The following is a 12,384-nucleotide window of genomic DNA, read 5'->3' as shown; positions in this document are numbered from 1 at the left end:
AGCAATTAATTATTTGTTTGCCTCTTCCTATGAGCAACTCATTGCAAGCATTAAAAATTCAGGCAGTTTTCATCATGCACACAGATCATGTGACAAACTTTTGGCACTTAACTGGATAAAGCTGAACTCCCAGAATCACTTTTCTGATTCAAGTATTCACAAATATGATTTCAAAATCTGCTTCCCATGAATATTAAAACTGGATATTCATTGTTTCTGTAGACAGTCTTCCCAATTAACATATTCACTAGAATATTTATGGAAAGCATACACAAAGAGTGTGAACAGCATCAAAGTGAATCCATTTAAATACTAAGATGAATATTTGCAGCCTTCCTTCATTTCACTTTATTGTATTTTATGAGGTGTTTGCCCAACTCTGGCTTCAATCATGTCTCTACAGATTACTTGGACTAAAATGTACTGTCAGAAAATGATAGTCGCCCAACACTGGAGTGAAAAGAGGACAATCAAGGAAAGCAAGTCCCCAGGAAAGAAGGGAGGCTCCGTTTTTAACATGTTACCCTGGCAGTTAAGAAAAAACAGAGTCAACTTCCTGCTCTCTCGCAGACTCCTTACATGATCTCATGCAACTTCTCAAGTTTTCATCGTAAGGTTACGTTACTGACTCTTCCTTTCCTGTGAAATATGTTCTACACAGGAGCCCTACACAGACACTTTATGGCTTTCAACCTCAAGTGGATCCACCACGCAGAAACTGATAACTCAAGTGTATTTTCATCCTGTCAAATGGAAGTGACTGTGAATCTGCCGAGGCCACATAGCCACAGTGGACACTTTTTTGAGGAATCAGTAATCTAGAGAGCATGTGTCAAATTACAGTTCCAAGCCTCCGTTTTATATGACCTTCATAGTAAAGGGGATTGGAAACTACTGCATATAGCTTGAAAAATGATGCTATTTATGGAGCTACTGTTGGTTAGTGAAATTGCTATCTTCTTTCTAATGAAAATTCATCATATATTATTTGATTATTTCCTCTTCCCTGTTTTAAATGCACTCCACCCTTCCTACTCTATTACCTTGCCTTTTGAACGTAATTTAGGAATGTTGGAACAATTAGCTTTTTCATTCAAAGTAACTGATAACTGAAATTATGCTGTCCTTGTGCGTTATTAAAAACAACAACAGTAACTAGGTACGTTCAAAGGCTATACAATATTCAGAATCCTCTTTAATATTCTAGTTCATAACATTAATAGACATTTATACATGATTAATGAGGCTTTTAGTAGCTGTTGCTGTCACAGCTTGGGTAATGCCACCTTCAATGAATATTCGAAGGGAAGGGTCTTACTGGCAGTCTGAGTGACAGCTGTGCTGCAGTGTACTTTCTGACAAGAGAAAAAAAACCCAAAATGAAACAAAATTCTGTCCTATAGAATTGCAAACTATTTAAAAAACAGAATATGGGAACTGATTACATTGGGGCATATTTTATATCACAGATTCACTAACAAAGAGCTCATAAAGGGTTTCTAAATGTGATCCCACTGCCATGGTATGGCAAATGAGTAACTTAAGTTCTTAAACACATGGATGAGTAATGTAATTCCTAATTACATCAAGAACACGTAATTTCAGGACACAGCACTGCAGATATCAGTACCAAAGAGAGAGATTTGATTCTGGAGCCCTGAAACATACAAACAAACAAACAAAAAACTGCAAAAGACTAAAAAAAAAAAAGAGAACATATTTTGCTATGACAACTCAGCTAGCTCAGCCTTTTAAACTTAGTGGAAAAAAAGACTGAGGGGTGATTCGACTACTGTATGTAAGTACCTTCAAAGGGAAACATACCCAGGCCTGACAAGGGAATAACTAGCATGGATTCACCAAGGATAAATCATGCTTGACCAACCTGACTGCCTTCTGTGATGAAATTACTAGATTTGTGAATAAGAGATGGCCAGTAGATGCGATCTCCCTTGAATTTAGCACAGCTTTCAATGTGGTCTCCCTAAGCATTCTTGTATTCAAGTTGGGATTTTACAGTCTGTATGGGTGGACTACTAGATGGGTGAAAAACTAGCTGGAATGTTGGGCTCAAAGTGTGATGGTTACGCTTTCGTGCTCTGTCTGGAAGTCAGTTTCATGTGGAGTTCCTCAGCACCTGTTCTGTGACCAGTCCTTTTCAATATTTTTATCAATGACTCGAAGGAGAAATCAGAATTCACCCGTATCAAGATTGCAAATGACACCAAGCCTGGAGGTTGCAGTCAATACACTCACAGGCAAGAGTGCCACCCAGGGGGACCTAGGCAGGCTGGAGGAATGAACAAAGCAAAGCCCTGTACCTGGGAAGGACTCTCTCATAATGGCACAGGCTGTGGACTAGTCCTGCTGGGAAGGACCTGTAGTCCTGGTGGACAGAACATTAAACATGAGCCAGCAGCATGCCTGGACAGTGATGGAAAACAATGGCATCCTGGGCTGTATCAACAGGAACATAGCAAATAGACTGAGGGAAGTGACTATTCCCCTTTACTTGGTACTCATTGGACCACATCTGGAACACTGTGTCCAGTTTGAGGTCCCAACTATAAGAACAACATTGATGAAGTTCAGCGTAGGGCTATCAAGTTGTACGGGGGCTGAAGTGCTTGCCCTGGGCTTGCTCAGCCTGGAGAAGAGAAAGCTCTGTGGGACTTACCAGCAGCCCCCCAGTATCAACAAGCAAGTTGCAGGAAGACGGAGCCAGGCTCTTCACAGAAGGGGTGAAGGGGATGAGTGACATCAGACATAAACTGAAGCAAGGGAGGTTCAAACTAGATATAAAGAGAAACTCTTCCACCTGAGGACAGTCAAGCAGTGGTAGAAGTTGCCCAGGGAGGCCATGTAGACTCTATCCTTGGAGGTTTTCAATACACGACTGGATAAAGGCCTAAGAAATCTTGCCTGACTCCAAAGCCCACCCGGATTTGAGCAGGAGTTTAACCAGAGAATTCCTGAGGTCCCTTCCACCCTGAATAATTGAGTCTATGAAGATACCAGGTACTGACATTTTCTTTAACTTAGTGGGGAAAAGTATAACAAGAACCATTTACTTAAGTCTAAACCAGATGAACTGAAAAGAAAACTTCCAGCACTGCCTGTGATTAACCAAAGAAACTAGTACCAGAACACAGAGAGGACTCTCCACTCCTGCTGGTTTCAAAGCAAGGCACAATGCTGTTGTGGGACATCTTTTACTGAAGTATACACAGAGAGCTTAAAACATAAGTAAATTGTGTGAATCATAATGGAGTACAAAACAAGAAGTCAGATAAAATGACAAAATGGCTTTAACTCTCTGCCCGGAATACCTACAAGTTAAGGAAAATGCTAGCTATGATTCGGTTAAATAAATATTTTAACTGACCTTAGTTTTTAACCAACAAAAATTAAATCATGCCCCATCAAAAACTAAAAAAAAAAAAAAAAAACAAACAACCAAACAGACACAGAAAAATAACAGAAAGAATTGTTAACTTTATATAAGTTCCAGTCCTTTTCCAGTGCAAGGCTTCTTAATAGGTAATGGGCTTTGCTCCCTGGTTTGCATTTAAGATTAATTCACACTGAGAGCTTTAAGTCACTTCAAATACCATGTAGCAGCAAATTTCAAGATTTGTATTGAGCTCTCTGTAAAAACAAAGGATTCTACAGACACAAGAATTTAAAGCAGCATGCCATTACCAACTGCAGACACAATTAAAACAGTCATTTCGACACGGCAGCATAATATTCTTCTAAAAGCAAAAAGGTGAGGCCTGCATTTGCTCAGCTTTTAAAAAATCAAACAAAATCAGTACTGTTCTGCCTTCCAGATCACTAGTTGTCAAGTATGCAGCCAGCACCCCTTATATGTCCAACTTAACATGAATCCCTTACGTGTTTCATCCTAGAATGAGCTCATAGAGTTACTGCCCATTAAGGCAGAATTTTAAGTAACCAAATAAATTTGCACAAGCAAATATTTGTACCTGTCATGTAACTAATTCAGAAATGTATGTAATACACACTGAAAATCTTTACATGTTCTTACTTGTAATTTAACTTGGCATCCAATTTTGTTTTGAAAGAAAGCACAAATTCATCAGCCAAGGTTACATGAAGGAAGCTTGACATTTTAAACAATGCATTTTTTAAATTCTTAGACTGTAAACTAGTGTTTGAATAGTTTTTAAAAGACTGAAACACCTCAGACAACTACAAAGGCTGAACAGCTTTTTTGACTCTTGCCAAAATAACACACCTATTGCCGGACATAAAATGTTCCATCTCAAAAAAAAAAAAAAAAAAAAAAAAAGAAGAAGGAAAAGAAAGCTACAAAGTAACAAGAAATAGGAGATCCAGCATCTTCTAACCTCACCTAACTGAAGTACCACTGCTGAACTCCTTTAAGGCCAGAAAAAAAGTTTATCAGATAGACAATTTAAAAGGCAAAATAGTGGTTAATCCAAGTCTGTTTATAAAAAGTGCTAGTTATATAGCTGCAAGTCAATGTACCTATAAACTTGAGGATCTCCACCTGAAGAAAGAAGAGGACAGAAAGATATTCCAGCTATAGCAACCCACTACCACCCAGAGGGATGTGGATTCAAACTGATTTTCTGTAAAGAGATTTTATATAGGTATTCATTGATTTTCTGTGTTCAGCCTTCTAGCACAATAAGCATAGAGGCAGTGGCCAGAACTAATAATCTTCACACAAAGGCAAGAAAAGAACCTCATGTGTTTGCAGGTTTGGGCCATGTAGGCATTTATATAACTAAATCAGGAGCCTATAAAACATTTCACAGAATTCTTTGCGGCTACATTTACACCTCATAGAACAGAGTCCCACCACTGTCCAGCTTTCCACAAACTAGGTACCACCGTGTGTTCCCTGGTCCAGTGAGCAACAGCACAGTGGACCACAGGACAAGAGAAAGCCTGCAGCTGAGTGACCACTACCTAGCAGGTAATGCAAAGAACCACGCCAGACACGCATCTCCCTGACTTGTACTGTAGGCCCTCCATGCTCTCGTAGCTAGACACACTTCCTGCTTTGTGTCCCAAAGTCAGACTCAGTGTCCCATGTCATCCATACATATAAGGTCTAACACACAGATCCATAAAAACAAGAGTTGTGTAAAGAGTGCCCAGAACACAAACAGATGCCTTTTTGAACACTTTTAAATAATATTAAGGACAGATCTGAAACGAGACGTTAATTTTAATTAAAAGTAAAATCTTACAGGGCATAGGATGGATAAACTTTTAAAAATTAGAAAACACAGGGAAGAAGTGAGTAAGGTGGGAGTTTTTTAAAACTTTTTTAAAAGTTACACTTTTTAAAAGTTCAAAGGTGAGAAGAAAATCAAATAACTGGAACCAGCAATTACCTCCTCCTCAGCAGTGAGAACATGGTAAGGAAGGCCTTTTATCGAAATCTGCACTTTGGGAACTATTTCCTATGCAAGCCAAACCAGATTTATTTAAATAAAATCAATGATGACTGATCTGCATTTATCTGCCCTGATACAAAACATTCAATCACCCCACCCTCAGCCATTATTCCCCTCCTACCTTCAAAACTCCCAGCAAACAGATAAATCCACGTAATAGCTGGGACAAAAAGGACGGTCAGAGAGGCAGCCAGGAATTTCCGTCGCCCTCTGCAGATTCCCAGCATTCTCTCAGGAGTGCAGATTCCCAACCCAGTGCTGTTCCTATGTCGGAAGCAAATAGTCCACAGCCTCCCACATATTACACCCTGAAAAGGAAAGGAAAAAATATTTTAACAGCTTATCTCTCTAAGAAAGGTAGACTATGCCAGTGTTCCTAAAGAGTTAAAAGAACAAGGCTAAAAATAGGGTTACCACAATTGCAAAGCAGTGCCCATTTCAACATTATCCATGAGTACTTAATAATAAAGCAAGTTTTAGAAGTCAGACTAGGACAGTAAGTCAATAAAACACATCACATCACCTAAACACACACAGAGCTAATCTTACAAAGAGACATCACCTTTATTTGTTTTTTCACCACCCTTTTACTCTACAGAAACTCTGGGTTCTTTGATGCCTATATGTGGTGGTGCCCCTGGGCAGATAAGAGAAAGCCACCCATATTTCTTCCCCTGCTCCCACAGAGCAAAGGTCACACCAATGAATCCATGAGCTGGCTGCAGGTGGTCATGAACCCAGGAGGATGAACTGAAAAATGAAAGGTAAAGTTTGGGGGCAGAGGGATGTTATTAAAATGACCCACTTTGCTAATCAAAAAGCAATGCTGATGAACTGCTATATAAAAGGGGAGAAGAGAAAGAGCAAAATGGGCAAGGAAGCTTCCTTAGGCACAAAAGGGGATATCAGGAGCTTTAGACTGTATGCTATGAGAAAAGAAAGGGATTCTGGAGAGTGCCACTGTTTTTATGAGAGAAAAAAACCAGAATCTTAATTTGTTTAAATTACTGTTCTGCATTTCAGAGAGGCCAAGATGGCAAAACAATCTGATGATTTTTATTCACAGGAAAATGAATATTCCCACACCAGTGCAGGCATGCAGGGCATAAAGATAATGTTTCATATCTTTTGCCTTTTTTTTTTTTGAAAAGGGAGGAAAGGATAGTGTTAGACTAGAGAAGTTGGAGAAGAAAAGGGAGGTATTAAGTCCATGCATATCTAGTTCAAGCTTTGTGTGAAAGGGCTTATGTGTTCTAATTTTAAAAAAAGAATTGGTCTACAAGAATGTCAGGGAAAGAAACACAGACTATGGCAGTACAAGGTGTTTAATAACAGTGCCCTTTGGCTTGTGCTTAAACTAGTACTAGAGCTGAAATCAGCAATTAAAGCATTTCTACACTGACATATTAACAATGGCTACTGTGCGCCTTGAAAATATGTCTGAGCTCTACAACTCCACATATAGTGCAGTGAAAGTCAATTCTGAAATCAAATTACAGCAAAAATGAGAATTATAAACAAGAGAAATGGTTCAGACAAAGAACTCTGCTGCTGGAGATACCTGGCTGCAGTAATCAGGCAAACTTAGAGCTGTTCCCCGAATGTTCAATAGAGCCCACTTTACTACACTACAGTTTAAGAGCCATGATAGTACTCCTGACCTTGGAACTGATAAAATGGACTATAATTTGTCCAGAGCCAGAACAAAAAGCATTCCATTGCGTCAGCTTTTCAAGGCAAGGAATGCCTCACCACAGAGATTTTGCACAAAACATGTGGACAGACTTAATATTAACAACTGTGATATTAGAGTCACTGTGTTAGACAGAGACACACATTTGGTAGATAAATTGTGGAGAACTCTTATCTTTATTCACTGTATTTGGATAACGATTCCATTTCATTTCTTTTCCTTACATCACATAGCTTGTACAACTACTCTGAAGAGAGTCCTTTACATGCCTACTTGAAAAACACAGATAATTCTCCTGGCTCATGTGTTTTACACTTGCTATATGTGTGTATATTGTAAAGTGCACATAATCACTTACTTTAAGTAGGAATATTATTATTTTTTTCCTGTAACATCATGGTGTGCACCACTGACATCAATTTGTGCATGTAAAAATGAATCTTTGAAAAAACAAACTCACAAGCAGGGTCATTCTCCAATAGCAACATCTTGTAATGCATCATGCATTGGATACATACTGCTCCTACCAATGATACCTGTAAAACCCACAGGTAGCGAAGTAAGAGTCAACACTACATGTTTCTGAAATCATGCTGTTACAAGTACACTGATACCAGTTTCTGGGATAATGACACCCAGACTCTGAAGCTTGGGGTGATAGTCCTGCTATTGGATTAATTAATCCTGGGGCTGCATATTTAAGAAAAACTTCATTTTTTCCTATATATTTTTTGGAGTATCCATGCATGCTAAGTTTCTGAATAGGTCAACATGGAGGATGAAATCCTGCTTTTCTGCCCCATGAATGTAAAGTACCCTAACAAATTAAGAAAGTATAATGAGCAACACTGAACTCCCAATTCAGCTACAAAGGAAAGCTAGGAATGTGGCAAACTCAGCTTTCTACAAATTGTCATCATTCAGACAAAACAGCCAAATCAATCTGCACATTCACGCACATCTTTTATCTAACTAGGAAGACATTTGGGAAAATCCTAGACAGACAAGTCAGCTTGTGATGGATCACGCTAGGAAACGTTGAGATACCTCTTTTAATACTGCTTTAAAAGAGGAAAGAGCCATAAACTATTTTAAAGGAAGTTTCTACCAAACCTCTCCAAAGCTGTGAATAGCTTCCCTTGAGACTAAAATACTCATTTTCAGTATATAAAATCATCACACCTGCTGAGTAGTTTTTTCCAAACTAGATAATGCATCATGTGCAAACCCTACACAAGCAATTGTATAAAAGGTCCATGAATGGTAATGAAGATGCTTAGCTTAAAGGAAAAGCTTTGGACTCAATCACGTATTCATTATTGGTTTTATTTGTAAAGAATTTTACCTAACTTACCATCATCAAAGAAATTGAAAGAAGATATTGCAGTTCTTTGACTTGGTTTTCCTTTCAATTCAACAGGTGCCAGATTGATATCCGTCATGAAAGTGACTGACCACACTGGCTGGAGCAAGGGCTGAGCACAGAACAGGACAGCACTGTGCATATTTCTGCCGTATGAGCTCGCCATTGCCTTTCAGACTTCTCCTCCAGCATCCACTGCTCCTCAAGCCAGTCCTACTGAATCAGACTGTCATCTGCCTAAAAGGTCTTAGAAGACAGTTTCACGGTACAGGCTAAAAATGAAGCTACTTCAGATGTGACATTGCTAGCTATATTAATCTTTTCAGTAATAACAAACACTATAAGATGGTTCACTTCATTTACACAAATCCATGCAGTGTTCCTCCTGATACCTTTCAGTCTTAACAGCTGTGCTAACTAAACACCTGTAGTCAGAAATACATAGCATAAAATATGTTGGAAGAAAAATAAAAAGGATAAGGAAGTAACTGGCCAATTTAAGCACAGGATCTAGGTACGATACTCCGACCAAAAAACAGCCAGCAGCTCCTCTTGATCTGTTGCCCAATGTTAGTATTTTCAGATACACTAACTGAGCCACACTGAACATCTGCAACTTTAGTCACCTTTATTGGATTTATCTCAAAGCAAAAGATATCAAAATTATCCCCGGAGTGAAAGGGAACAGTTGGGAGTGTTTCTGGTAAGGGGTCTGCAGTTTGAAACATGGTCTCAGCTTCACTCCTCCAGACACAATCAGATTTTCTGCCTGTGCCACAGATCCAGAGAAGGTGCATGCATTTCAGGATATTCTTCTACCTTGGTCTTGACTTTTTAATGTACTGAATGTGCTCCAAGAGCATCATATAAATATATCTTAGAAATCTGATGAAATAAGTAATATCCACAAAAGTTAGCTGTATGTACATAATGAATGTATGTTTTGCTGTCAGTTAGATGCTCTACACTTCTACAATACACCCAGTTCAAGATTTATAAAACCTACTGCACATGTACAGATCAACAGACATTAATACAGCAACCTCAGGCCAGCTCAGGAATCCTTGATTCCTGCTAATGGTGCTATAAACGTCTACTAGCTTGGAGGGGTGTGTGAGGGGTCACAGCAGGAATTAAAATAAATTGGGTTTCTCATTACAAAGACTTACTCACGACCTCTTACCACATGGCAACAGTGAACAGAATTACTTTCGTTACCTTCATATACAGTCAAATGCTTCCATTAACTACATTACCATGTCAGAGTGGTTGCTTTGTTTTAAATCCAGGATTATCTTCTCAGTTAGGTGTGAAGCAGCTCTCAACCAGTATGAGCAGCACATATATTAATGCATGTAACACAACACTAATCACATTGGTATTCAGTTTGGTACCATAAAGGAAAGGTGCGGAATAAACCCAACATTATGAAATAAAAAATGACAGAATTAAATGGTAAATCTTTATTTAAATAAACATCCTCTTGTTAATATACTCCACTTCTCAAGTTCTTAGAACAGAAATAGCATTTTGAAGGAAAATGCCATCTCCTCTCTCATCAACCTCTTCTTCTTCTCCCACATGGAAGAACGTGCTACAGAAACAAATCTAAGGCTCCCTTTGCTCCCAGACTCTGGATTTTCTTGGCACTGGAGATCTTCCCCCTGAATCAGACTTCTTAATCCTATGATATCGTGACTTTAAAGAAGGATTTGGAGTAAATTCAGACTCAGCATCCACCTCAGAAGTTCTGTGAAGCCACTTTAAAGGAACAGATTACAGCAGAGTTTCCACATGCTGCCAAATTTACTCTTTCTCAACTAGTTACAAGAAAAAAGTCCTATGTATAAGAGAGAAAATAGCCAGTAAGTTGACAGCACAAATGAGTTCTGCCTTGGAACTGTGCTAACTGCTCCGAGGGCACACAGGATTGACACCTTCTTTTATATCTTCACTCAGTATGTGCCATGGCTCAAGGAAAATTCTGTTAGTGTCCTGTTAATCAAAGTTTTCTAGAAGGTTCCACATGTAAGCAACACCACCACAAGAACGGGGATCTATCCTGACGGTAGAGTAGTCACAGACGGTGAGAAGTAAATAAATAATATACTTCCACATTTTTCCTTTTTCATTCCCATGTATTCCTTTTTATGTATGTACATATGTATATACTTATACATGCATTTTTAATGGCATTCCTTTTTCCTTTCAAGCCTAGACTGCTCAAAAGAAGGAAAACCTGCAACTTTAAAAATTATCAAGGAATAACACAATTTAAGATCAACAGGATAAGAATCTTTTCTAAGCCTCCACTAAAATGTCACTGTTAATATGTGGGGCAAAAAAAAAAAAATCTATCAGTTGAGAAGAGATAACAGCAACAAAACACAATCATGACAGAAAGATCAATCTTGGCTGTTATTCACATTTCATTTGCAACCCAAGAATGATACTTATTTTCAAAGCAGCTACTGACCTCAGTTTTTAATGAGTTCTCCAAACTCTGCTTTACTATACCCCCTCACCTATATGGGCATATAGCATCAGTATTTCCTGACTCCCCAATTTATCTCAGGACTCCACACAATTCAAAGAGAGTGAAACAGAGCCTGACTTGGTTTGTGTACAGCAGAAGCCTAACAAGATACTATATGTACATACTAAAAATACCTTAGAATTTGAGATCCCAGTGTCATTGAATTATAAACATACTAGAGACTACGGCCAACCAGCAGTAGTAACTGTGAGAGAGAATCTTTCAATAGGAAAGCAATTCTGCTCCAGAATCACAGTCTACACTCAGACCACAGCATTATTACATATCTGAATTTCAGGCTTAAAAAAAGGATAAAGCTCCACATCTTTCCAAATCAAGGCCTCTCCACCTGAAATAATGGCAGGAAGAAAAAGAAAAAGTAACATGCTACCTGTTCTTGGCTGAAAGAAAATATCAGTATGTTGCTGCATCATTGCTCTTCCTGCCTCTATACCAGGGCATCTTTCTCCTTCATAATCAAATACTGAAGAGTCATGGGTTTGTCCATTCATTAATTCCCTTTCTTAGGTATTGTGCATGCAACCACATAGAAAACAAAATGTTCTTTAAATCAGAAGTAAGGCGCTACGTGCAACATACATAACGACTCTCAAGAATTTTGATGCTAATACTTTGCTTCTCAGCTAAAGTTCTTGGATGCTTTTCAAAAGCAGCGTTTACCTTCATTAGAATCCTCTAAGTACAAAGCTGCTCAAACAAGGAAATTGATTAAAGATTCATAAGAAGGTTTTGCCCAGGAGAAAACAATTATTGCTTGAAGTGTTCGTCCCTGACAAAAGAACCCATGTCCCTCTATGAAGCAAAGTCCCATTATAAAAAAAAATGAGCCCTGTTTTTTACTGTATAGATCTCAAACGGCAAGTTAGTTTTACATGGGGATTTGTAACACGCTTATAGCAGCTACTTACTTGTCAGATGGAAATAGAAATTGTCACCGTACTTCCAAATTGCTCTTTATGAAATACTTGTATTAAATTAAAAAAATAAAAGGAGAGAGAAATGGGCCCAGGTGGCTCTCCCCTCAATCCTGACAGTGAGGAGGAAGGAGCTGAGGAGGACTGGATGGATCCTCTGGGTCAAAATTTGGTTGCGCAGCTGGTATTGATAAGAGATATTTTAATTTTACAAGCATGGGACCCTCATCTGAGAATGGAGGACTGCTAACAAGAGACAGGATCCATCTGACCACATGGGGCAAAAGTGTCTTTTCCAATAGGCTGGGGCCAAACCGGTGAGGAATTAAATTGTGAGTGACAAGGAGGGAAATGAAAACCCAACAAGAAATGAGAAAGTAGTGGATTGGGCCGGCAAGGAA

The 12,384-nt window shown here is 38.7% G+C and overlaps 1 protein-coding gene across 4 annotated transcripts in view; it reads right to left on the bottom strand.

Annotated features, from left to right (window-relative positions):
- The window catches only part of LARGE1 (LARGE xylosyl- and glucuronyltransferase 1), a 303,277-nt gene that overhangs the window by 210,566 nt on the left and 80,327 nt on the right, over nucleotides 1–12,384 (bottom strand). For 3 of the 4 annotated variants that reach the window (XR_012775792.1, XM_075501659.1, XM_075501649.1), the window contains one exon: nucleotides 5,578–5,764. The exons of the other annotated variant lie outside the window; for it this stretch is intronic. Coding sequence is in view for 2 of the 3 variants with exons in the window: in XM_075501659.1 (XP_075357774.1) it covers nucleotides 5,578–5,683 (106 nt within the window). In the remaining variant the exon portion in view is untranslated. The remainder of the gene's footprint in view (nucleotides 1–5,577; nucleotides 5,765–12,384) is intronic. 4 annotated transcript variants of the gene reach the window in all.

Source organism: Mycteria americana, chromosome 1 (assembly GCF_035582795.1).
Source record: "Mycteria americana isolate JAX WOST 10 ecotype Jacksonville Zoo and Gardens chromosome 1, USCA_MyAme_1.0, whole genome shotgun sequence".
NCBI lineage: Eukaryota > Metazoa > Chordata > Aves > Ciconiiformes > Ciconiidae > Mycteria > Mycteria americana.
This window is presented reverse-complemented; position numbering and strand designations above follow the sequence as displayed.